The sequence below is a fragment of the Protopterus annectens genome, chromosome 6.part1, assembly GCF_019279795.1.
Source record: "Protopterus annectens isolate FY-2018-M chromosome 6.part1, PAN1.0, whole genome shotgun sequence".
Lineage (NCBI taxonomy): Eukaryota > Metazoa > Chordata > Ceratodontiformes > Protopteridae > Protopterus > Protopterus annectens.
Window position 1 is genome coordinate 33,415,072 of NC_056738.1, and position 26,428 is coordinate 33,441,499.

Consider the following 26,428-nt stretch of genomic DNA (forward strand, 5'->3'; position numbering starts at 1 on the left):
ACAAGCAATGGCAGTGTACATCTCCAGCTGGTGATTTAACAGCTACATGTACACTTTCCATGACAAGTGAGCACACTAATCTGATTGTGCAAGCAGCAAACATCATAGGCACCAGAGATAAGCAAACTAAAACAGCAAAAGCATTAGATCATGGGGTGTGATGGCCAAATTCGTGGACATACCTAATGTTAATATATGGCTAATAAAAATGCCAGATTTTGAATGGTGAACAGGAATAAGCAAAACAATACACAGTGGAGAATCCTCATTAGATAAACCCACATCTGAAGGTAAAAAATCCTTAACAGTCAAAATTAGTAGGGACTCAAGAAAAATTACAGTAAGTTTGGGTTTTCTACTAATTTTGCAGAAAACTTTGAAGAAATGGAGCCTAGAGGTTAGGTCTATATTAGAACCACAAAAGCTCACTTCAGTGAACAGCATTTTACATCGAAAATGCGGCTCAACGAACTGTTACTGTGAGATCATGGTACAGTGAAGGCTGGAAAAGTTGCCCTTTCCTCACTGTAGTGCGATCTCAGAGTTGGTATATATAATTAGTGGGGGGCACAGCACCCCACAAAAGAGAGGGTTCAACAAACTGCATTTTCGATGTGAAAGCCATTCACTGAACTGACTTTTTGTGGTTCTAATAAAGACCCTAGAGGTCTTGGCCAGGGACATTATGAAGCACACAATTCCTAAGTCTTTGGAAAAAAAGTAATGTTATAACACATTTCCTCCAATGGAGCTCTGAAAGTTGGGGCTTTAATTTCAAATGTGTGGAACCTTAGCTTTCTGTTAAAATCAAATTATGTCCTCACATTTCAAACAAATGTTCATGTCTCTGGAACTGGTGGTTAGTGAAGTGTATGGCGAGCCTTTCAATACAAATTATTCTTTTTTTACAGTGGTAGTATTCTTTAGGTTCTAGGTTTTGAATTTTGAGTCGCAGATAATTTTGTAATTTTTGCAAACAACTTGCAATACCCTCAGCAACCACTCATGTTACACATGTATCGTTACTAACATTTTGCTTTTTCAGCTGAGAGCTTTCAAAACAGCCTAAGAAGTTTGGTCTGTGCTTCCTGGTTGTCGATATTTAAAATAACATTTATGACAATATAAATATATAACCAGCAATTGGTACCTACCTGCACTAATATCAGTGTAGTTGTTTGCTGCTGTATAACCTAAGATGAAATCTTTTGGTACTCTGTATATAGCATTGTTTGAAATTATTAATGCAAACATGAACAAGCAACATTTGACGCTTATTGGCGCCAGTATGAGGTAACTGCAGAAATACTTACAGGCGTCAGCCAGATGTAATGATTTAAGAAAAATGTTTCAGGTATATAACGGCATCAGTGTGAAGTTTATTAAAATATGATTATGAATCCTTAGAATGAAGCCCTTAGTAGACAAATACAAAAGTAGACCTGAAACATGTTGACAAAGGTCAAGAAGTGCAATGCCTGGAAAGGCTCAAGCCACTGGTAACAAGAGACCTCTAATACACTAGCAAGAAGCCACGGGTGAGGAGGGAGCAGCTTTGTAGTACTAAAAAACAAGTTAGAAGCGTGGGAAGCATGCTTACATACAGCTAATGGAAAAGAAAACATTCATTTAGCAGTCAACTTCTACCACCGAGAGCAGCAGTGGAGAGAGAGAGAGAGAGAGAGAAAAAAAAAATCAGCTTTAAGACTTTTGTCTCTCCATATCTTGAAAACCCAATTGCCAACATTCTCTCCAAAGTAATTGGACAGTAACCCATCTTTGACAGACTGTACACTGCTGCTCTTTAAAAGGTCTTACTCAAACTAAGCACTGCATTCATGTTAGTCTGTTTAAACTATATACCTAAGAATTACAAAGAAGTGATGCACACCTTATGCACTACAACTTCATTCTTACCTTGACTCCAACAACTCCAGTTCCTTTCATAAGCCCAACAGGTTCCACCTCTTCTCCCATAATAACCTGGGTAGACAGAGCTACCATATCTACTCCAAGACTCTTTGAGACAAAAGGAAATGAACGGGAAACTCGCAAATTGCATTCTATCACTTTTAGCTGGTCATCCTGATGAGCAAAAGAAAAAAAAAAAAAAAAGACGAAAAGTAGAATTTGTAAACAAGATGAATAGTATCTTACAAACCTAAACATTTTGTACAAGACATTAAATCTTTGTTCTAAACACAGCTTTAGCATCTTGAGGTCTGGGTGCAGGAGTGTCCAGATCTTTCTATAACGCTTCTCTTTTCAGGAAGGACCATAAGATCTACTTAGTCACTAAACTAATTTTCTTGACTTGTAACATATAGCATTACACTTCCTGTACAGAAGGCAGTATTAAAATTCTGAAGGACTGCAGCACTCCAAATACAAAGAGCCCAGAAAACACTTCCCATCTACTGTGCTTAGCAACATTTTGCTTACTTCTACTCCTTCAAAATAAGAATAGCATAACTACTGCAAATCACAAAGTCCTTTGAATAAACACATTTTGAAGAAAATGTCGTCTGCAGTCTTTCAATTGTAAAACTTTAGCAACAGAGGACCACCACAACCAAAGGCACATGTGATGCGGCAGTTAAAATATTTGGGGGGGGGGGCACCCAAAAAATAAATGCCAAGGGGAAAACTCCAAAACTTGATTTCAATAAATCAAGACCTCCAGTAACAGCATACCAAAAGTTTAGCTGGTCTACTGGTTCAGAGGGGAAAAAATCCTGTCTGCTACAATGATTACACACTTCTAATTTCTGGACCATGTGCTAGAGGTCCAACTGGCGGATGAGTAATTTCCACCTTTTCTTTTTCAAGGAGAGGGTTTTTTTCTGCATCATAAGACTCCTGAGGAAGGGCAACAGTTATAACTCAAGCAGAGCAAAAGTACAGTGTGCAGAGAACAGTCTTGCAGCAAAGGTTGTATGAGTAGGAGTAAATGTGCACAACTTAAAATGATGTCACAACTACAATTTGTGGAAGCAAAAATGAACAAGTTAGACAGAAAAGTGTCTACCTGGCATCAGGATGGAGTCATACCAGGATACCCCTCAACCACAGTTGGGGGGGGGGGCTTCCTGTCTTGGTAAGAGGAAGCACCACCAAAGACAGATTTAAAAGGTAATGTTATAACTTGTAGGTCTAACCGGGTATAACACTGTGATAAAAAGGAAACAAAGTATTATATACTTAAACCTCACACACACAAAAACATGCACCTTGCTCTAAATTAACTGCATTTCAATGGACTAACACTGTCTTATGGCATACCTTAGCAATAAGCTGCAAGTTGAAAGGTCCAGTAACCTGCAGTTCCTGACCGATGGCATGGACGATAGCTTTGATTCTCTCCATAGTCCTCTGGTTAATGTCTTGGGCAGGGGTTACCAGTGTAGCATCTCCAGAATGGACACCAGCGTTCTCAACATGTTCTGAGACAGCAATGGCTATAACAACTCCATCACAAGCTACAGCGTCTACATCAATTTCCTTGAATTAAAAAAAAAATTACAACAGAAGTCCGCTATAAACATACTCTGATCTTCACATTTACGTCACAGCATAAAAGAATCGTATCTGCAGTTCACAGATCTAAACTACTTTCATTGGTGATCCTCCCAGTCATGAATTCCTCAACCACCACCAATATGTGAAGAGTTTTCATCCCAATGGTTCATCTCACGTTTATCAAAATTACAAAAAAAAAAACAGGCAGCACAAAACACACATTAACCTTTAATTTACTGGCAGGCAAACATGCTAAAATGACAAAATGGTAATCATTTCAAATGACATTCTCCCTTTATCAGCTCGTACAATAACTAAAAACAAGGAGCTAAGAACTATTTGATTACACAGATGATCCTACTTCTTGTAGGGACAAAACACAAATGTTATCAAATCTACAAATCTCAATCCTCTACCTTTCATTGAAATGATTTATCTGTTGAATGCATTTATGATTCAGTTTTCATTCATATTCATACTTCCATACACTAAAAAGCATTATGTGGAAAGAATAGTTGTGTAAAATCTTACCATAACCATAGATGTCCTTCTCTTCCATGTTGCAGTATTCTAGATGCAGGATTTCCTGCCCTCAGGTGACTCGTACATCGGCTCCTATACAAAAGCTTCAGCTTGGCTGTTGCAGTGTGCGTGGGACGTCACACGTAGGGCCATAAACCAGGGGCCTGAAATATGCCGTCCGCACGCACAATCCCCAGAACTTGAAGGCCACTAGGCAGAGAATAAGGCCCAGCAGGAGGAATGCCAGTGGTTCCCAGGTGTGTGACTTGGTGTCCTACTTTAATATAGATAGGACAGGTAATAGGACCTGGGGGAACTGGTGGGTGGGAAGGAATACTGCAACATGGAAGAAGAGGACATCTACGGTTATGGTAAGATTTTACACAACTATTCTATGTCCTCCTATTCCTATGTTGCAGTACTCTATATGTGGGAGCGTACCACAGCTTATGCGGTTAACAGCGTGGTGGTAGATGCTGAAGGTTCTACAAGACCCTGCAGGATTGCCCTGGTGAATCCTGTCCTAGCTCTGGAAAATTGGTCAAGTTTGTAATACTTGGTAAAGGTGTGGACAGTGACCCAAGTGGCTGCTTCCAAAATGGATGATGTGTTAAGGCCCTTCATGAAGGCCTTTGAGGTGGCCACAGCTCTAGTGGAATGGGCCGTAATTCCCACTGGAGGTTCCTTTCCATGGTGGGAGTAGCAGAGGCAAATAGCTTTCTTAATCCATCATGCGATGGCTTGCTTGGAGAATGCCTTGCTCAGGACCTATGGGGTGAAAGGAGACAAAGAGCTCGTTAGTTTTCCTGATGGCTTTGGTCTTGTCCAAGTAAAACCTTAGTTGTCTGTGCATGTCCAAGGAGTGCAGGATCCTCTCCCCTTTGTTAGTGGGAGAGGGGAAAAAGGTGGGTAGACGGACGGATTGGTTTAGAGACAAGTCATTGACCACCTTGGGCATAACGGAGGGGTTTGGTTCACAGAGACACCCTGTCTTTGTGGAAAATGGTGTAGGGGGGACAGGTCATTAAGGCCTGCAATTCTGACACTTCTGGCTGAAGTGATAGCCACCAGCAGTCTTCCATGTGCACATCTGCAAGGAGGAAGGCCCAGAAGGTTCAAAGGGATGTTGGGTTAATTTCTCTAAGATGTAGTTAAGGTACCCGGGCGGTGGGATAGGTTTCCTAGGTGGTCTCACGTGCAAGACCCCTTTAAGGAAGAGCTTTATATCGAGCCTGGCAAGCAATGGGGGGTTACAGGGGCAGGCAGGCAAAAATGGCAGAGAGGTGTACTTTTACAGAAGAATAAGAAAGCCCACTTTTTATCAATTGACACAGGTAGTTTAGGACCAGGGGGACCTCTGCAGAGCAAGGGTCCCTTCCCTAGTGCAGACACCATTTTGTAAATCTTTACCACTTAGCCAGGTAAGATTTTATTGCAGTAGGTTTCCTTGCCTCCCTTAGGGCAGAAAGCATGTCCTCTGAGTAGTGGTGCCTGTAAAGGATCAAAAGTTCATCACCCACAGAGTCAGAGACAACATCTGTAAGTGTGGGTGTAGGAGAGTTCCTTTGTCTTGTGTCAGTAGGTCCACCTTGTAGGGTAACTTGAAGTGACTGCCCTTAGCTAGCTTGTGTAGTAGTGGGAACCATTGCTTCCTTGGCCAGTAGACAGTCACTAACAAGATTTTTGGTTTGTCCTTCTGTATTTTCAGGATGACTTTCTGAATCAGTGGGAATGGGGGGAAGGCATAAAGGAAAGTACAGTTGTGTACACTTACTATAAATGTAGATGTTTGTTGCAGTCATTACATTTGGGTTCTCTGCCTGCAGGTAGCCCTCAGCCGGCCTGAATATCTAAGTCTTGGATTCTTGCATCGGATACTGTCGCTTCTTCCATGACGTCAGGTCGTCAGGGGTATAAAACATGCAGCCGATGCCATTACATCAGTTTTTCTGGCCCCAGATGTCAGGTGCCCCCATAATGGGAAGCAATTATATGTTAGGTTGCACCTCAAACAAAAAGCAAATACACCAAAAAGCTGAAATACATGAAACAAGAAGAAAAGTATAGCCAAGAGAAGTCAGGGGGTGGGAGGAAGAGTAACCAGGACTGCAAAAGTGAATACACTGTAACATCTACAGTTATGGTAAGTGTACACAACTGTACTATGTTCTTCATGTTTCACTGTTGCAGTCATTACATTTGGGTTGATTCCCAAAGCTAAGAAAGGGAGGAGGAAGTTAAGAGAGCATTAGGACCAGCTATTAAGCCCTGCAAAACCGCAGTGGCAAAACCAGCTCTGGATTTAGAAAAAAAGGCATATGATAATGCTTGGTGAAGGTATGTACAGAGCTCCAGGTAGCAGCTTTTAGGATGTCCCTGATAGAGACACATCTGAGAAAGGCTGTAGAGGTAGATGCAGCCCTGGTGGCATGTGATCTTATCCTCTGTGGAGGGTGGGGTAGGTTTTCCATGGTACTTATTGCAGAAATGAATGAATTGGGCTATCCATTTAGAAATGGTTTGCTTTGAAATGGCCTTACCCTCTGCCCCTGCAGCAAAGCCAACTAGTAGCTGTTCAGATTTTCTGAGAGGCTTACTCCTGTCCAAATAAAATCCAAGTTGCCTGTGCACATCCAAAGAGTGCAGTATTCGTTGTTTTGTGGATTTGGGAAAAAAGTAGGCAAATGAATGGACTGATTAAGGGCCACACTAGACACCACCTTGGGCATAAAGGAAGGATTGGTCCTGAGAGACACCCTGTCTGCATGGAAGATGATGAATGGCTCCACTGCCATGAGGGCCTGTAATTCAGATACTATTCTTGCTGAAGTGATGGCTAGAAGGAAGTCTGTTTTCCCAGAAATGAATTTCAACTCTGCAGTTCCAGCTGGCTTAAAAGGAGGTAGAGTCAGCTTTTCCAATACAAAGTTAAGGTCCCAGGCTGGAGTAGGGGCTTCTCCTGGGTGATCTTACATTTTTGGCCCCTCTGAGGACTTGCTTTAGCAGGGGGTGAGAGAAGAGGCGTGGTTCAGTATTATAATGAGCTGAAATGGCAGAGGCATGAATTTTAATTGACGAGAAGGAAAGGCCCTTGTGGAGCATCTCTGTTAAGTACTGAAGAATATGCGGTAAGCTGGGCACCATTGTGCCCATCCCCTGAGTCTGGCTCCAAGAAAAGTACCTTTTCCACTTTTCAGCATAGGATTTTCTTGTTACTAGGCTTCCTTGCCTCCACAATGACATCTAGCACCTGCTTACTGAGGGATGTTATTGGAGAGCTTAAGGAATTAACCAGGCTGCAAGGTTCAGGGTTTGAAGTTGAGGGGGCAGAATCTGGCCCTCCTGCTGGGACGCAGGGAAGGGGTCTGAGGCAGGTGCCATGGTTCCAACAGTGACATAGCGCAAGACGGGGGTACCAGTGTTGGCATGGCCAGTCTGGTGCAATCAGTATTGTCCTTGGTTTGTCCTGTTTGATCTTTAGCAGAACTTTCGAGAGGAGAGGCAGAGGGGGGAAAGCATAAACTGAGAGGCTTTCCCAGGTGAAGGACAGGGCATAGACTTTCCAAGCTTGACTGTGGGAAGTTTTTGTGCAGCATTTGTCCAATTGGTAGTTCTGCGGGGAGGCAAACAGGTCTATCGCTGGATTCCCCCATTTGTTTCTCAAAAGGTTGAACATCTTTGGTTTCAGTTTCCACTCATGTGGGTCCATGAGATTTCTGCTTAGGTCTGCCAGTGAATTTAGCTTGCTTGGCAGGAGTTGAGATTGTAGGTGCACTTGGTAGCTCAAGGCTGTTTTCCACAGAGCCATGGTTAGTCTGCAGAGAGGGTACTAGTGGGTTCCCCCCTGCTTGTTTATGTACCACAACAGTGGTGTCTGTATTTAGCAATAATTGTCCTGGAAGAATGTGGTTCTTTAAGGCTGTCAGGGAATTCTGTACAGCTAACATTTCTTTCTGAATGATGTGCAGGTGCATCTGACTCGGGCTCCATTTGCCCTATATGCACTGCCCTGCCAAGTGAGCACCCATGCATAGTCTGATGTGTCTGTTAGGGTTTGGGCTGCAAGGGGAAGAGTGAACAAGAGCCCCTTGTTGTGGTAGCAGGCCTCTACCCACCCAAGGAACTCTGTCTTTATGCAAGGAATGATAGGAATCATTAACTCCAAGTCCTTAGAATGTTGACACCACAGGTTTTTCAGATATCACTGTTGTTTCCTCATATGCAGTCTTGCATATGGAATTAGTAGAATGCAAGAGGCCATGAACCCCAGGGCTTGCAGGATTTTCCTTGCAGATAGCTGGGTCTTTGTGGCCAGTAGTCTGAAGTAGGCTGTCAAACTTCTCTGGCATGATGTAAGCCATCTGAGAAGTTGTGTTCAAGCTTGCTCCCAAGAATACAATTTGTTGGCAGGGTACTAGATGAGATTTCTTTTCATTTGTGGTGTACCCCAGTGAGGCAAGAAGTTTTACAAATGCCAGATGTTTTAGTAGCATGTCCTGGCTTTCTGCCTGAATTAGACAATTGTCCAGGTATGGGTATATTTGAATATTTCTTTGCCTGCAAAATGCAATGACTGGAGCTAGACACTTTGTGAATACCCTGGGCGCAGTAGATGAGCCAAAGGGAATTGCAGAGAACTGACGGTGCATGGAGCCTGCTCTGAAGCGTAGGTATTTCCAGCAAGATTCCCTTACTGGAATGTGCAGGTAAGATTCCTTTTAAGTCTAAGGTTGCCAAACAGGTATCTTTGCGTAGCATAGAAAACAGCTGTCGAAGTGTTAGCATTTTGAATTTTGGGATTTCCAAAAAGGTGTTTAAAATAGAGAGGTCCAGGATAGGACGCCAGGCGCTGTCTTTTCTGGGTACCAGGAAAAGTCTTAAGTAAAAAACTTGCTCCCTTTCTCTGCTGGGATAGGTTGAATAACCCTGATACTTGGCGAGAGAACCTGCTGTTGAGCCTCTGCCCACTGATTTGGGGGTAGGTTTGGCCAACCGTTTGGTATTGGAAAGGTGTGGAAGTGGAATCTGTATCCTTGGAAAACTATATTTAACACCCATTTGTTCTGGGTAATGAGTTCCAGGTTTTTTGCATGCAGGGCGATCTTTCCCCCTAAGGGAGCAGGCAGTTGAGCTGGGCTTGGAAGGTTTAAGTTTGTCATTGTGACATTTTTCCATAGGGGGGGGGGGTATCTTACTACTACCAGTTTTGGAAGTGGGAGCCCCCCACTGCTTAGGCTTGCGAGTACCTTGAGACTGTAGCCTAGGTGGTCTGCCTAGGTGGCCTGCTGTTCCTGGATTTGGACTGAGAAGGCCTGGAAGAGACAGGAAAAGACCAATGCCTGCTAAATCTAGGAGGTTGTACTTGCAGGAAATCTAACAGTTTTTGCATAGATTTAGCTTCTTCCTCCATCTTTTTAAGGACGGCTTATGCTTTGTTGCCAAACAGGTGGTCTTGGTTTAAGAGAGCATCCAGTAATTTAGCTTTAACATGATCTGGCAAATTTTGCTCCTTAAGCCAAGCATGCCTTCTAAATACAGGCCCAGTGACAGCAGCCCTGCAAGATGCTTCTAAAGAGTCAAAGGCACATTGCAAAGTATGTTTACCAACTTGGTAAGCAGAATGCATTAAATACTGTATGTAATTCTTTATTTTCAGCACAGTCAGGAATCAACATTTCCTGCTTTAGTCACATAATATGCTGCTGATACTTTAACATATGAAACTGGCAGTTAAAGGCCCTAATGGCCAAATAGCAGAAGTGTATACCTTCTTACACCATCTGCCCAAGGCCCCAAAATATCTATCAGAGGGGGTAGGGTTTTTGGCAGTAGTAGCCTTAATGCCTTTAGGTCCCTGGGAAATGGTCTCTGGGTCCGCTGTAGGATTCTTGAAGAGGAACTTGTGAGAGTCAGGTACTCTAATACGTGTCAGGCTTCCTGGGAGCTGGAGGTAAAGTGTCTGGGGCCAGGCTAGATTCCAAAAAGGCATCATCTACAATGTCCAGGACAGGAGGTATAGCTAAAGGCCTGTGTTGAGGGAGTAGTAAGAATTCCCCAAGCCTCTTTTTGGAGTCAGTGTAATCCTGGCTTTCCCAATGGAAATGCTCCCTGAGGCATCTGTATGCATTACTTGGGTTGGGGTGGGGGGTTGTAGTGGGAGCCCTGGGTTCAGTTGCACTTGCTGGATCCACCAGCTGATTTCTGTTTTCAGACAGAGAAGAAGGGCAATGACTTGCTCTAGGGGATGTAGGTGTTGGAACCAGATGTTCTTCAGGAACCACTGCAGCTTGCGCATGTGCATTCTTGCCCGTGGTAGCATGGGGATGGTCGCTGCCATTACACACAAGAGACAGAGAAATTGCCTTGCTGTTACCTTTTGGGATAGTAGGGCTTCCTGGAAGGGGAAGTCAAAGAAAGAACCTTGTCCTGTGGGAGAAAGGCCTTCATTGTGTCTGTCCTGATTCTGCAGCACAGCCTAGGAAAACCTTGCCCTGGGCCTGGGATCAGGGAGGATTTGGGAAGGTTGATGGTGAACCCTAGATTCTGCAGAAGGAACATGGTGAAATGTTGATGCTTTGATAGAACATCCCTGGACTCTGCCAGAATCAGGATGTCATCCAGATAAGGGTAGATCTGTATACCCAGAGTTCTGCAGAAGGCAACAGCTGGGACTAGGCACTTTGTAAAGACTGGGGGGGTGTGGATAAAACAAAGGGCAAGGCAGTAAACTGGAAATGAGAGGCAGGTAAAGAGAAACGCAGAAATTGGCTGTGGGAATTCCTGATTAGTACGTGTAGGTAGGCCTCCTTTAGGTCCAGGGTGGCCATGAAGGCATTGGCTGGAATAAGAGGCAGCAGGGTAGGTACCTGAAGGTGGAGATTTAGATAGGACAGGTCTAAGATTGCTCTCCAGTGGCTGTCTTTTTTGGGAACCAGGAAGAGACAGGAGTAGAAACCCTTTCCTCCCTATCCTGGGGGGACTGGTTCTATGGTGCCTAGATTTAGAAGGTCTGCCAGCACTAGTGGCATGAGATGGGCCTGTTTTCTTTTTTTTTGGGGGGGGGGGTGCCTCTTCTGGGTGATTTTCCTTTCCATGACAGGAAGTACCCTTTTTGGATAATAGTTAAGACCCACTGGTCTGTACTGATGGAATGCCAAAGGGGAAGACAGTGGGAAAGGCTGGCCAAGAGAGGGAGGTGGGCAAGGCAGTCATGCATTACTGGGGCTTCCTCTGTCCTGAAAGGGCTGGTCTGGGTTGATGTGGTGGAGCAGAGGGTCTGGAGGTGGTAGGTCTTCTAGCCCCTCTCCTAAACCTGGAAGAAGAGGTAGAGGGTTGAGGATTACATCTTACAAAGGAGGCCTTAGCAGGGTAGCTCCTATAATACTTGGGGATGGTTGACAACAGCAAATGCTTGATGTCATGACGTTCTTTGCTTTTTTTCTGCAGATTTTTGAAAAGGTCAGCAGATTGTTTGCCGAAAAGAACAATGTGGTCCAGAGGGCCATCCAAGATCTTAGACTTGAAATCCTCAGGGAGGTTCTGGAGACTTAGCCATGAGTACCTCTCCTGAGGGCAGAAGCAGATGCTGCAGACCTGGCAGATGCTTTTGCAGCATCGTAGCTGCATCTGATGGAATGCCTGGCTACCTATTGGGCCAAGGAAAGTTTGGACGTAATGTCCGTCTTAATGGGACTGTCAGGCAAAGATGCCAGCATGAAGGATGCCTGACAGACCAAGTCTAATGCGTACTTGGTCATGTGGGTCTGATAATTTATGGCTCTGAAAGCCAAAGTGGAAGAAGTGTATACCTTCTTTCCCATCCTATCCACATACTTGCTATCTTTAACAGTGGGTAGGAGGGAGGCAGAAGGCAGCAGTCTAGATTGCTTACCTGCAGTGTTGGCAATCACAGCTTGGTCCTCTAAGGGTGGTTTAACCAGGAATTTTTGGCCCACTGGTACTTTATAGAAGTGGTCAGGATGCTTAGGGGCCGGAGGCTGGGAGTCTGGTGCCTTAGAAACTGAGTTGAAGGCAACCAAGTTAAGCAGAACAGGGGTACCACTGAAGGGGAGGGTGATTCTACTTGCAGCAGCTCAAAGTACCTTTTCTGGGTGTCAGTCATTTGAGACGAATCCCATTTAAAATAATCCTTCAACATGGTGATGGTTTCACCAAGCGTAATGTCCTCAGGGGGAATCCCCTTCCACAGATTCCTCATCAGGAGAGTAATATTCCTGGGGGAGGCAATCTGGGAAACATAAGAAATGGACTCTTCTGAGGATGAGAAGGAAGAATAATTTTCTTCCCTGACTTGAGCGGTCATGGGTGGGAGGGAAGAAGCAGAAGCCAGGCAAAGGCTCAGAAGAGGCAGGGTGGAGGTGGCTGAGGCTGAAGGCCTGACAACCATAAAGGCCTGCATGAGAGAGGAGGTGAAAGCCTGCGAATCTGGTGTGGTTTCTGAAGAGGAGGAGATATGTTTAGTTTTCTGCTTCATTTTGGCCGGGGAGGAAGTAGTGTGTGGCCTGGCGTCTGGTTTGGACAGTAACACAACCAAAGACTGGATCCCCATTGGAGGTACCCCTGAAACTGGTTATCCTCGGCATTGATGGCCGTCGATGTCTGGATAAGCTCCAAGGACATGCCAGTCATCGACTATGAAACTGCTTCCTCGAGGAACATCGCTGCAGCTGACTGATCCACCGAACGCGCCTCAACCCCTAGATCAGCAGTTGACAGTGCGTCGGGAAGCAGAGTGGCAGGCGAGGAAGGCCTAGGAAACTTGGTCTTCTTGCATGGAGGTTTGGGTGCGGCCTCCGATGCAGGATCCATTCTAAGAGCTAACCGTTTAAGGCGCCGGTTTTCCAGGTAGAGATTTTAATGTGGCCAGATGGCTGTGCAAGGTCTTCGGCACAATAGCGCAGGAGGAGTGATCGTGTTACCGGCCTAGGCAAAAAACACACCTGTCATAGGCATCTTTATGGGGCATCTGGTGCCCACACTGGCACGTTCCCTTTTTTACTAACATCAGCTAAAGGCTACAACAACCAAGCGTTAGCAATAACAATCGGCAAAAAATAAGAAAATTAGAAACCCAATGGGTTACTTATCTTTAGGATGCAATGTCTGTGAAGAGGCGATTGTACAATGTGAATGTCGTCTGGGGCTAAAGGTTCTGAGGATTGTGAGTGCATACATCACATTGAAGGTCCCTGGTTTATGGCCCTACGTGTGACGTCCCACGCACACTGCAACAGCCAAGCTGAAGCTTTTGTATAGGAGCCAATGTACGAGTCGCCTGAGGGCAGGAAATCTCACATCTAGAATACTGCAACATAGGAATAGAAGAACATCTTAACCTAATCAGTCAGATATCATTTTCAATTTATATTTTCTCTCTATTTACTCATGTCTATCATGTTCAATTTATTGAAAACAGAGAACTATAATGTTCTTCCTTTCTCATCCTGTCTGTGTATAATGACCTTTTAGTATTTATTTTCATATGTTAACATTAACCAAGCTGATCCAAAGACTGTTTAGAATCATGAATTAGACCCCTTTGGCAGTGACATTACAATATAAATAAAGTGATAATATAACACCAACATTGTGGATGACATGCACAGTACACTATGTAAACAACAATTTAATGTAAATGTTATATTTTTTCCCCATTTATGAATGTACTATGTCTCTTTCCTTATCAAAACAGTTGCACTGCCTTTGCCTGGAACTAATTTTGAACCTTCTGAAATTCCCACATCAATTCTTTACAGCAGTTTATGCCAATAGCAGGAGTCTATCCTTTGAACGTCTTATAAATTCAAATAACTATTCAGAATTCGCCTTCATCTACAACATATTCTATTTCAAAATTTCTTGGAATGTCTAGTAATCGTATACATAGAAATACCCAAAAGGGGAGTGTGGTCCACTGACTTCAAAATGATTGCCAGCATCTTTCATCAATTACTTATGAGAAATGTTTTTACCCCTTGTTCTTTCTCTCTCTCTTGCCTACCAACCCTTGTAGCTATCCGGTTCACATTTTGCTCATTTGTACCTCTTCAGGTGACAATCATGTGAGGCCATCACCCAGACAGCAGTCGATTAATGTTGATTACTCCATCATCCCGCACCTACACAGCAGATAGGATGGCATTTCAAAATACCATCACTGCAAGAATTACTTCAAAAGCCAGATACATTGCACCAACATGCTTTGTAGATGCATACACTGATGTCATTGTGCTGCCCTTGCTACTGTACCCAGCCTCCCCCAGTGCCACAATACCATCATCACCAGTTGAGCTGAAATTGGCAGACTCCCACGTCCCCTACCAGTTCCTCCAGTGCTACTTCTTGATCCCCAGTAATTAGCATCTCAGTCAGTACTTTATCCCTGTGAAAGAAAGCCTTGGTTAGACGAGGAAAAATAAAACACCTTATGAAAATGTGCCAAATTCTCACTAATGAGAGGAAGGAACAGTGTCCTAGCACTGTAACACTGTGCAACTTCCAAAACTCTGAATAGTACAGTTTTGTACCTACCATAAATGTAGATGTCCGATAGGTATGCATCTGCAGTCATCACATATGGGTTGTCCTGCCTCAGGCAGCCCTTCGGTCGGCCGGATTCCAAAGTCTGGGTCCGGCGTTGGCTAATGTCGCCCCTTCCCCGACGTCACAACGCCTGGGGTATAAAAGCGTCAGCAGACGCCATCTTCCTCAGTTTTTCTTGCCCCAGATGCCAGGTGCCCTCTAGGAAGGCTAAATTTGGAAAAAATGCAATAAAAATCCAAACATTTGCAAAAATATATATAGATATATATGTATAAACAAATACACCATAATAGATCTCCCAGCTAGCTAATAGAGAAGTAAGCACCCTAGGAGTACCACAGAGGGGAAGGAGGGAGGGTAAACCTGACTGCAGATGCATACCTATCGGACACCTACATTTATGGTAGGTACAAAACTGTACTATGTCCTTCAAGGATGCATCTGCAGTCATCACATATGGGTAGAATACCATAGCCAATCTGGGGGTGGAGGTACTAGGTAAAGGATGGTGTAGCTAAGATACCCTGCAGGACAGCCGTAGCAAAGCCTGCTCTGGATCTGGAATATAAAGGTAAATTGTAATGCTTGGCAAATGTATGCACGGAGCTCCATGTGGCAGCTTCTAAAATGTCTTTTGTAGCCACCCCTCTTAAGAAGGCTGTGGAGGTGGCTGTGGCTCTCGTAGAATGAGGTCTAATGTTAGCTGGTACAGTCTTACCTTGAAATGATTAACAAAAGCGGATGCAATTTCCTATCCATTTTGAAATTGTCTGTTTGGAAATTGCTTTTCCTTGAGTACCAGCAGCATATGCTACCAGCAGCTGGTCAGTTTTTCTGAAACCTTTAGTTCTGTCCAAGTAGTAGCGCAACTGTCTGTGAATGTCCAGGGTGTGCAGCAGTTTCTCCCCTTTGTTTTGTGGATTTGGGAAGAAGGTAGGCAAATGAATGGCTTGATTCAATGAAACCCTGGATACCACCTTTGGCATAAAAGTAGGATTAGTTCTTAATGAAACTCTATCCTGATGGAAAATAATAAATGGCTGAACTGCCATCAGGGCCTGCAATTCCGAAACTCTTCTTGCTGAGGTTATTGCCAGGAGGAAAGCAGTCTTCCATGAGAGGTACTGTAGATCTGCAGATGCTGCTGGTTCAAATGGAGGCAGTGTTAGTTTTTCCAACACGTAGTTAAGGTCCCAGGCAGGTAGAGGTGGTTTCCTAGGAGGTTTGATGTTTTTGATTCCTCTTAGAAACTGTCTTAGGAGAGGATGAGAAAAGACAGGAGGATCAGTACTGTACTCTGCTGAAATTGCTGAAGCATGAATCTTAATAGAAGAGTAAGAAAGTCCATTGTGGAACATTTCTGCCAAATATTCCAGGATATGTGCCATGTTCATCATTGTCGCATCTAGGCCCTTTGTGGTGTTCCAGATGAGAAATCTTTTCCACTTTGCTGAATATGCCTTCCTTGTGGAAGGGCGGCGAGCTTCCAGAATATTCTTTACTCTCTGGGATAGCTTATCCTGAAGAGGAGTCAAGGTATTCTCCACGCTCTTAGTTGCAATGTTTTCAGGTTGGAATGTAGAGTTTTGTATCTGTGCTGTGTCAGTAGAAGTGGCCATAGAGGTAGGGGCCATGGCTTCGTACGTGACATGCTCCTTAGCAGTGGGTACCCAGTGTTGTCTTGGCCAGTCCGGAGCTATCAGGATCACTTTTGGCTGGTCTGCCCTGATCTACAGTAACACCTTGGTCATTAATGGAATAGGAGGAAATGCATACACTGTCAGATTTCTCCAGCTGAAAGAGAGCATCCACTTTCCACGCTTGTGGGTGGTATATCCTTGAGCAGAATTTCTTTAGTTGATGATTGTGGGGGGATGCAAATAGATCTATGTCCGGGCTCCCCCAAGATTGTGTTATCTGTTGGAAAATGTCTGGGTGCAGCATCCATTCGTATGCATCCATGATATTTCTGCTTAAGCTGTCCGCCAGTGTATTGTCCTTCCCTGGCACAAACTGAGCTTGTAGCTGTATATTGAGTTTCAAGGAAAGATCCCATAGATTCATTGCCAGTCTGCACAGAGGGCAAGAATGGGTACCTCCTTGCTTATGTACCACATAACTGTGGTGTTGTCTGTCCTTATTAGTAGATGGCCTTGATGCAGAAAAAGTTTGAAGGCCTCGATTGCATGTATCACTGCTAGCATTTCTTTTTGATTTATGTGCATGCGTAGCTCTTTTCGTGACCACTGTCCTTGGATACCTCTGCCCTCCATGTGTGCTCCCCAACCTAGGTCTGAAGCGTCCGTTGTAATAGTTTGGGAGGTTTTTGGCTTTGTGAAGGGCAGCCCTCTGTTGGACTGGCTGGCCTGAGCCCACCACAGAAATTCCTTGTGAAGGCATGGAATGAGTGGGATTAGAGTTTCCAAACTGTGACTGTGCTGAGTCCATAAACTCCTTAGGTACCACTGTAGCTTTCTCATATGCAGCCTTGCTTGTGGAATCAAAAGAATACAGGATGCCATGTAACCCAGGGCCTGCGAGGATTTTCCTTGCAGTCAGCTGAGTTTGTCTTGTCAGATTCTTGAAGTAATCCGGTAGTTGATTTTGTTTTTCTTCTGTGAGATAAGCCATTTGGGTGGTTGTATCTAGATCCGCACCCAGAAAGGTTATTCTTTGGGATGGAACAAGTCTTGATTTGTGCATGTTGACTGTATATCCCAAGGCCTGTAGAAGATTGATGGCATAATTTAAGTCCTTTATCAGAGTTTGTTGATTGTCCGCTTGTATAAGGCAGTCGTCCAGATATGGGTAGATTTGAATCCCCTGGAGTCTGCAGTGTGCTATTACTGATGCCAGGCATTTTGTGAATACTCTGGGCGCAGTAGATAAGCCAAAGGGCAATGCTGAGAATTGATAATGCTCTGACCCTGCAAGAAATCTGAGGTATCTTCTGCAACTTTGTCTGATAGGGACATGCAGGTATGCCTCCTTGAGGTCTAGAGTAACCCAGCATGGGAAGGAGTTGCTGTAGAGTCAGCATTTTGAATTTTGGCACAATGAGATAAGTATTCAGTACGGACAAGTCGAGAATAGGTCTCCATTGATGCTCTTTTCTTGGAACAAGGAATAGTCTGGAGTAAAATCCTTGGCCTTGTTCTGAAATAGGAACTTTTTCTATGGCTTTCATTTGTAGTAAGTTTGAGATTTGTTTCAAAGCCTCTGTCCTTTGATTTGGTGGCAGACCTGGTATGCCTTTTCTTTTTGGCAATGTGTGGAAATGGAACCTGTATCCGTTGTCTATTATTTGGAGTGTCCATTTGTCTCTTGTAATGTTGTGCCAATTTCTTGAGAATAAAGAAAGATTTCCGCCCAAAGGTGCTTCTAATTGAGCCCTGGTTGGAGGAGTCAAAGCAGAATCATTGAGTTTGTCCTTGTGCAGCAGTTGCAGATCCTGAACTGCCTGTCTGGATTGGAGGTTGCCATTGACTGCCTCCGTAGGAGTCCCTAGCTTGGCCTCTACCCCTGGCACGCCTGTTTCTGCCCCTTTGAAATCTTTCTGTGTCCGGAAAGGACCAATTCTTGGAAGGCCAGTTTCTGCTGAATCTAGGCGGTTGGACTTGAAGAAAATCCTTTACTATTTGTACAGATTTTGCCTTTTCCTCAAATTTCTTTAGAACGTCTTGAGCAGTGGAACCAAATAACTTTTGCTTTTCCAGTGGGGCATCCAAAAGCTTAGCTTTAACATGTTCTGGCAGAGATTGTTCCTTCAGCCAAGCATGCCTGCGTATGACAACACCTGTCATTGCTGACCTACATGAAGCTTCCAATGCATCATAACCACACTGCAAGAAATGGTTGCTAACCTGCTGAGAATTATGTACCAGATCCTGAAGGGATTTACGGTCAAGGGGTTCAGAAGAAGACAATTTCTTATGCATTTCTTCTAACAAATATTCTTGATACGGTATCATGTGTAATTGACAATTTAATGCCCTCATAGCAAGTGTGGCAGAAGTATACACTTTTTTACCCCATCTCTCTAATGCCCTGGACTCCTTTGCAGAGGGGAGTGGGTTCTTAGTTGTAACAGCTGCAACCCCTTTAGGGCCCTGTGAAATAGTTTCAGGGTCTGCAGAGTGGGCCTTATAAAGAAAATTATGTGTGTCCGGGACCCTGTAATACCCATCAGGCTTAACAGGGGCCGGAGGCAGAGTGTCAGGGGTCATACTCGAGTCAGAATATACATCATCAATCACATTTAAAACAGGAGGAATAGCCAAAGGTCTATGCTGAGGTAAATGAAGAAAAGTTCTTAGTCTTTTCCTGGAATCAGAATATTCCTGGCCCTGCCATTTGAAATACTCTCTCATAGTGTGGAGGGTCTCCCCAAAGGAAAGCTCTTCAGGAGGGGAGGCTGAGGGAATAGATTCCTCTGCACCCGAATCCTCGTAGGCTGAATAAGCCTCCTCCTGGTAGTCTGAGTGATCTGATCCAACAGAGGCCTCCTCTGAGGAAAGGGGATTAGGGGGATCCATCCTGGGCCTTTTGTCTAGAGGGGGTTGGGAGCCCCTGTCCGGATGAGGCTGAGAGCCCCTAATTAAGGAAATCAGGTCCTCTGCTAAATTTAAAATCTGTGAACTAGAAGAAGGTCCCTGAGGAATAACTCTGGGAGGCATGGCTTTAGTATGTTTTGCAGCTTTAGCCCTGGTGAAGGCCTTAATAGACATGGATGCATGAGGCCTGGCTGCACCATGTGCTGGTGTAGCTTTATCTAAAGGTATAGTGTCGGAAGATTCCAATACACCAGTTTCGGAAGGCAATTCTGTAACCGACTCGGTAGGAGCCTACGGGGCCGAGGCTGTCGGTTGTATTATTTCAGGGTTCGGAAGTTCCAAGGACTCTATCAGCCGAGACAGAGACACTCGCGGTAGGCCTAGCCGCGGTTTCAGCCGAAACCGCGGCCCGCGTGTGTCGGTCCTTGTCTTTCCGTTTCTTAATTAAATGTGATGTTGGAGTTTCAGACGGCATTTTGTAAGCAAAAGTATCTCCAAAAAACTCTTCTGCGAACTCCGACCGACGTCTAAGAGTGCGTCGGTTGAAGGAAGCGCAGGCAGAGACGTCGTGGTCTGGGCCTAAGCAAGGAAGACAATAAGAGTGGAAATCCTTATGAGGTATTTGTTTCCCACAAGTTAAACAATTAACTTTTTCTGACATCGGCTGAGGCAAGAAAGAGTCCCCAACGGGGTACTTAGCTTTTGAAGTCTTCGGATAGCGAAATTACAGGAGCTGGCCGACCGGCACTTGCGAACTGCTTCTGCTTCGGGCATCACGCGGCAAGAAAGACTGAGGAAGATGGCGTCGGCTGACGCTTTTATACCCCAGGCATTGTGACGTCGGGGAAGGGGCGACATCAGCCGACGCCGGACCCTGACTTTGGAATCCGGCCGACCGAAGGGCTGCCTGAGGCAGGACAACCCATATGTGATGACTGCAGATGCATCCTTGAAGAACATCAACTCTATTTGCAGTTCAGCCTTGATAACTATCCTGTGTTTACATCTATTTTTTCCCTGATATTCAGATTACATCATAACCAATGTAGGTATATAAGCATGCACTATCAGCCTTTCACATTTATTTTTAGACAGTGGTCTGGTGAAGAAGCTGCAAATTAAGGAGGGCATCAGCTGCTCAACTTTCAAGGTCACCAATGAAATATCAGGCAAAAACAGAAATGTACATTTGGAAGACCATGTTCTGGAAACCTGCTGAGGTCATAGAATCACAGGAATTACAAAGCAAACAAATCTAAAGACAATTTACACCTTGCCAGTACCCTCATTTCCAGGACAGCAAAACAGGTCAAGGCAAGTACGAGACTGCAGAAGCCCATCCAATCAAGAAGGTAGTCCTTGAAGGATGTGAGGGTGTCAACTCTGTTTAAGGTGTTTTGCAAGCGTTCATACCATTGTTGCAGCATTCAATGAGTTAAGTGCTGCAAAGCATTTTCTCTCTGGTTACTGCACATGCTTTTGAAGAATATAAAAAAAAAAATTATTTTATTAAAATCACATCCCAAACATATATCCTAATGTGACATCATCTGGGAGGTAGCAAGAGGCAGACCCACACACTAATGGACACATCAACCCACATGTTCAATGCTGTGACCATTAGCGTTTATGAACACAATGCTTTGCCAACGCTGATGCCATGGAGGTTAAAGTTCATGCTTTACACTTTGGGACATCAGTGTACAGATAATGGTTAATTTTTTGTTTGTTTTTAATGAGAAGCTGAAAACATTAGTGGAGAGAAACACTTGTGTACAGGTAAGATTATGTTCATCAGTAAACCAATTTAACATGTAAAAGTCAGTTGTTTCAGAGTTGGGGTCAACACTGGATGGTGTCTGTCCAAGTGCATTTTCATTAATATGTTAGCAAACATTTAGACCTTTAAGTTTGAGTACTTCTGGAGTTACCCGACTTGCAAAAGTGCAAGATATCTAGGAGAGTTCGGTTCTTAAAGGCACAAAATATAAGACATATTTCCATGTAAAAATAGTGAAGATGTAAAAATTTACCATAACAGTGGATGTCCTACTGATCACTACTGCAGTATTCCTGATATATGGGTTGCCATCACTCACGTCTGTCTGGGGTACCAAAGCTTTACTTTCCCTAGGTCCTACGTCTGATGCATGACCTCAGCTCATTTGCTTTGGGGTATACAGATGGATGTACGAGTGTGGATCCTCAGACTATCCTGGAAACAGTGGCCTCGAGACTACTAGGAGGGGAGACTGGTCAGTTAGGAGAGATATAGCTCGCACTGGTAGGAAAACTCCCCACTAACTATGTAAGACGGCAAAGTTACAGCAGGGGGCACGGGACAACTGGAGATGGAAGAGTACAAGAGGGATGGAGGGTGGGATGGAATACTGCAACAGTGACCAAGAAAGTACAGTTTTGTACCTACCATAAATGTAGATGTCCGATAGGTATGCATCTGCAGTCATCACATATGGGTTGTCCTGCCTCAGGCAGCCCTTCGGTCGGCCGGATTCCAAAGTCTGGGTCTGGCCTCGGCTGACGTCGCACTTTCCCCGACGTCAGAGCGTCTGGGGTATAAAAGCATCAGCCGACGCCATCTTCCTCAGTTTTTCTTGCCCCAGATGCCAGGTGCCCTCTAGGAAGGCTAAATTTGGAGAAATGCAGTAAAATTCCAAACATGTGCAAATATATATATATATATATATACAAACAAATACACCATAATAGATCCCCCAGCTAGCTAATAGAGGGGTAAGCACCCTAGGAATACCACAGAGGGGAAGGAGGGAGGGTAAACCTGACTGCAGACGCATACCTATCGGACATCTACATTTATGGTAGGTGCAAAACTGTACTGTCCTTCAAGGATGCATCTGCAGTCATCACATATGGGTAGAATACCATAGCCAATCTGGGGGTGGAGGAACTAAGTAAAGGATGGTGTAGTTAATATACCTTGCAGGACTGCCGTAGCAAAGCCTGCTCTGGATCTGGAGTATAAAGGTAAATTGTAATGCTTGGCAAATGTATGCACGGAGCTCCATGTAGCAGCTTCTAAAATGTCCTTGGTAGCCACCCCTCTTAGGGAAGGCTGTGGTGGTGGCTGTGGCTCTCGTGGAATGAGGTCTAATGTTTGCTGGCACAGTTTTTCCATGAAAGGAGTAACAAAAACGAATGCAATTTCCTATCCATTTTGAAATTGTCTGTTTGGAAATTGCTTTTCCTTGTGGCCCAGCAGCATATGCTACAAACAACTGATCAGTCTTTCTGTAACTTTTAGTTCTGTCCAAGTAGTAGCGCAATTGTCTGTGTATGTCCAGGGTGTGCAGAAGTTTCTCCCCTTTATTTTGTGGTTTTGGGAAGAATGTAGGCAAGTGAATTGCTTGGTTCAAGGATACCCTGGATACCACCTTTGGCATAAATGTAGGATTGGTTCTCAAAGAAACTCTGTCTTGATGAAAGATAAGAAATGGCTGCACTGCCATTAAAGCTTGTAACTCAGATACTCTTCTTGCTGAGGTTATGGCCAGAAGGAATGCAGTTTTCCAAGACAAACTGTAGATCCGCCGATGCTGCTGGTTCAAAGGGAGGAAGTGTTAGCTTTTCCAACACGAAGTTAAGGTCCCAAGTAGGTAGAGGTGGTTTCCTTGGAGGGTTGATGTTTTTGATTCCTCTTAGAAACTGTCTTAGGAGAGGATGCGAGAAGACAGGTGGATTAACATTGTATTCTGCTGAAATTGCTGAGGCATGTATCTTAATGGAAGAGTAAGACAGGCCATTGTGGAACAATTCTGCCAAATATTCCAGTATATGTGCCATGTTCATCACTGTCACATCTAGGCCTTTTGTTGTGTTCCAAGTGTGAACCTATCCTTTGATTTTTCCCCTATCCTCCACTTTACCCTTAGCTACCCTCCTTTTGCCAGCCTCCTGCCACTGAATTATACCTTACTGATTGTTTTCTCTCCCACTGCTCTCACCTGATTTTGTGTCTGCCCCGCTCCGCTCCCTCTCTCCCACTGCTCTCACCTGATTTTGTGTCTGCCCCGCTCCGCTCCCTCTCTCCCACTGCTCTCACCTGATTTTGTGTCTGCCCCGCTCCGCTCCCCTCCCTACCCCCAACTCCCACCCACCCCTAGAGGTCCTCACCTTATAGCTCTCTAGACACACCCCCCTTATCTCCTACCCTATCTCCATCCTTCTTATCACTAGACCTCTCCCCTTAGCAATTATCTTTCTTCCTTTTCTCCTCCTCCTCTAGCTCCACCCATCTCTAATCCTCCACCTCCACACTATCTTTTAGTTTCCTTTTACACCTATTTATTTCATCTACTTCATTTCCCCATCTTTTAATTTCTTCCCTAACCGAGCCTAACTACACATTGTACCTGCTAACTGTCCTAGTATCTACCTGTTATTGACAACCTCTTCCCATTTGCTTTCTTCTTGTTTCTTTTCTTTCTTCATAATACACCACTCTACTAATTAACACATACCTACTAGCTCTTACACTGACCAACTCTCCCAAACTACATCAGTCCTAACACTTACACAACACCATGTCTCCAACACTAAAACCCTTTCTTATATACATCCTTCTCTCTACCACTGTTTTAGCCTCACTTTCTATATCTTACTATATCACCTTCTTTGAAAACAACTCATTAAAGGAACAAAATCATCATCTCCAGCAAACACTACCATCCTCTTTTCTTACTACCCTTAATCACAGTAACATAACCTGCTCTGCTAATTATCTTCTACCAAAATACCACAGAACAACTCATATGACATTCTATGTTAACAAAAAGAATTGTAATAACTTGCTTAAAATCCTTAAATTCCTATCCTATTCCAATCATTACCTCCTCCTACATGGAGATATTCACCCAAACCCTGGTCCCTCTACCAAGGCTAACCTAAACACAAATAGACATTCTCCAACTTTACCTTCACCATGTACTAAAATAACTAACTCCCTCCTTATAGCTCACCTTAATATCAGAAGCATTAATAACAAAGTTCATCACCTTCATGCTCTATTGGACTTGCATTCATTTGACATTTTATGTCTTACAGAAACATGGTTAAAACCCTCTACCCAGGACCAGGAAATAACCCCACCTGGCTATAACATACTCAGAAACTACCGCAAAACCAAGAAAGGTGGTGGGGTAGCCATCATCTATAAATCTAATCTCCAACTTACCCTCCATAATGAACTTTCAATAATAGACCCTAAAGCTGAATCATTATCAACCAAACTCCAGATTAACAACAACAAATCAATCTACTTAATTTGTATGTATCTTCCCCCTGGTAATAATACTCAGACTCTGGAAAACTTACTTAGTTCACTTTCCAACCAACAACCCCAAGAAACCATAATACTTGGTGACTAACATTGACTGGATAACCTGTTCAAACCAGCACCCAACTAACCATATTAATCTCTATGGGTTCTCTCAATTAATAACAACTCCTACTAGAATCCATAAACAAAATAGAAAAGAAACAACTCTTGACTGGATCCTTATTAATAACCATCCTTGCAGTTATACCCCAGGAACCCTTCCAGATAATATTAGTGATCATATGCTTACATATGTGATAAGACAAAAAGTGAATATTCCACACACTCAAACTGAAAACATCCCGCTCAAAAAAGTTCTTCAACCCAGATAACTTCCTTACTGAATTGCAGGCATGCGACTGGTCACCACTAACTCATCTTGAACTTAATAAAGCAGTGACCTACTTTAATACAACCTTTCTTCAAATCCTTCATCATCATGCCCTTTTCACTCTACTAGAATAAGATCCAAACCTGCTCCATGGCTATCTAAACAAACAAAAGAAAAAATGAGCCTTAGAAATCAAATCTGGGCCAAATGGAGAGGTAGTAAATGTGCATCTGACCACCTCCTCTTCAAACAATTAAGAAATGCTACCAAGAAAGATACTGTTAGAGACAAAAAGGAATATTATCTTCACCTTCAACAAAGCAGTCAAAAAACCCCTCAAAAATTCTGGTCAAGTGTTAATAAACTTCTTAAACCTGGACATTCACCCACCCCTACCCCTTCAGGCTTTCATCTCAACAATGCTACACAGATCCCTGAAGCCTTTAATAAGTATTTTACAGAAGCCATTCAATCGCTAGCTAACTCATTACCCACATCTACTGCTTCATTACCAAATACCTCTCTACCCTCATCCAAGACCTTTCAGATTCAACCCGTTGCTACATCCCTTATTTATAAGCTTCTTAAAAAACTAAAACCTTGCACCCCATCTGCTGACAAACTCCCATCCGAATACCTACAAATAGCTGCAAAAGCTATCAATTATCCAGTATCCATACTGATAAATAGGACTATCACTGAGGGAACAATCCCAACCTTATGGAAAATATCTCATAATTCCCCTACACAAAGGAGGCTCATCAACTGAACTCTCAAATTTTCGCCCTATTGCCTTACTTTCCCCATTAGCCAAGATTATGGAAAGATGTGTTCATAAACAAATACTTAACTACCTTCTTCAAAACAAACTTCTAGCCGACTGTCAACATGGATTCAGACCATTCCACAGCACTACAACTGCCCTCCTTTCCTTCTCTGACTCCATAAATATTAATAGAAACAAAAATCATTTCTCCTCAGCACTATTCATAGACCTTTCAAAAGCCTTTGATATGGTTAACCATAATTTACTTCTTGACAAACTAAACCTTTATTCTCTCAGCCTACACTCACTACAGTGGTTTAAGAGCTATCTCCATAACAGGCAACAAGCAGTCCTATGGGAGAACAACCTATCTTCCTTACTCCCAGTAAATATTGGTGTTCCACAAGGATCAATCCTTGGCCCCCTTCTTTTTTCATTATTTATCAATGACCTACATCTCAATATACCACAAGCCACCTGCATTCAATATGCTGATGACTCAACATTAATCTGCACTGCTAAAAATATTCCCTCCCTCCAGTCCCTCACCCAAACAGTCTTCTTAACTGTCGAAAATTGGTTTATGCAACACTGCCTCCTCCTTAACCCCAAAAAACTAAGCTTCTTCTCTTTACTCCCACTCATAAATCTCCCACACCTCTCTTTACCATCTCCTCAAATAATGCAACCAGTATTAACCCTGATAAGACCACTCGATTACTAGGTGTAACTATTGATAACAGTCTCAATTATGATGAACACATCAACACCACTATTAAAGCTGTAAACAAAAAAATTGGGACTCTCTACAGAATTAA

At 43.7% G+C, this 26,428-nt stretch overlaps 1 protein-coding gene across 1 annotated transcript in view; it reads right to left on the minus strand.

Moving 5' to 3' along the window:
- The window catches only part of CAD (carbamoyl-phosphate synthetase 2, aspartate transcarbamylase, and dihydroorotase), a gene marked incomplete in the record, with an annotated part of 2,299,829 nt that overhangs the window by 1,133,834 nt on the left and 1,139,567 nt on the right, over window positions 1–26,428 (minus strand). The window contains 2 exon segments of the mRNA XM_044075466.1: window positions 1,918–2,085; window positions 3,283–3,501. Of these exon segments, the coding sequence (XP_043931401.1) occupies window positions 1,918–2,085; window positions 3,283–3,501 (387 nt within the window).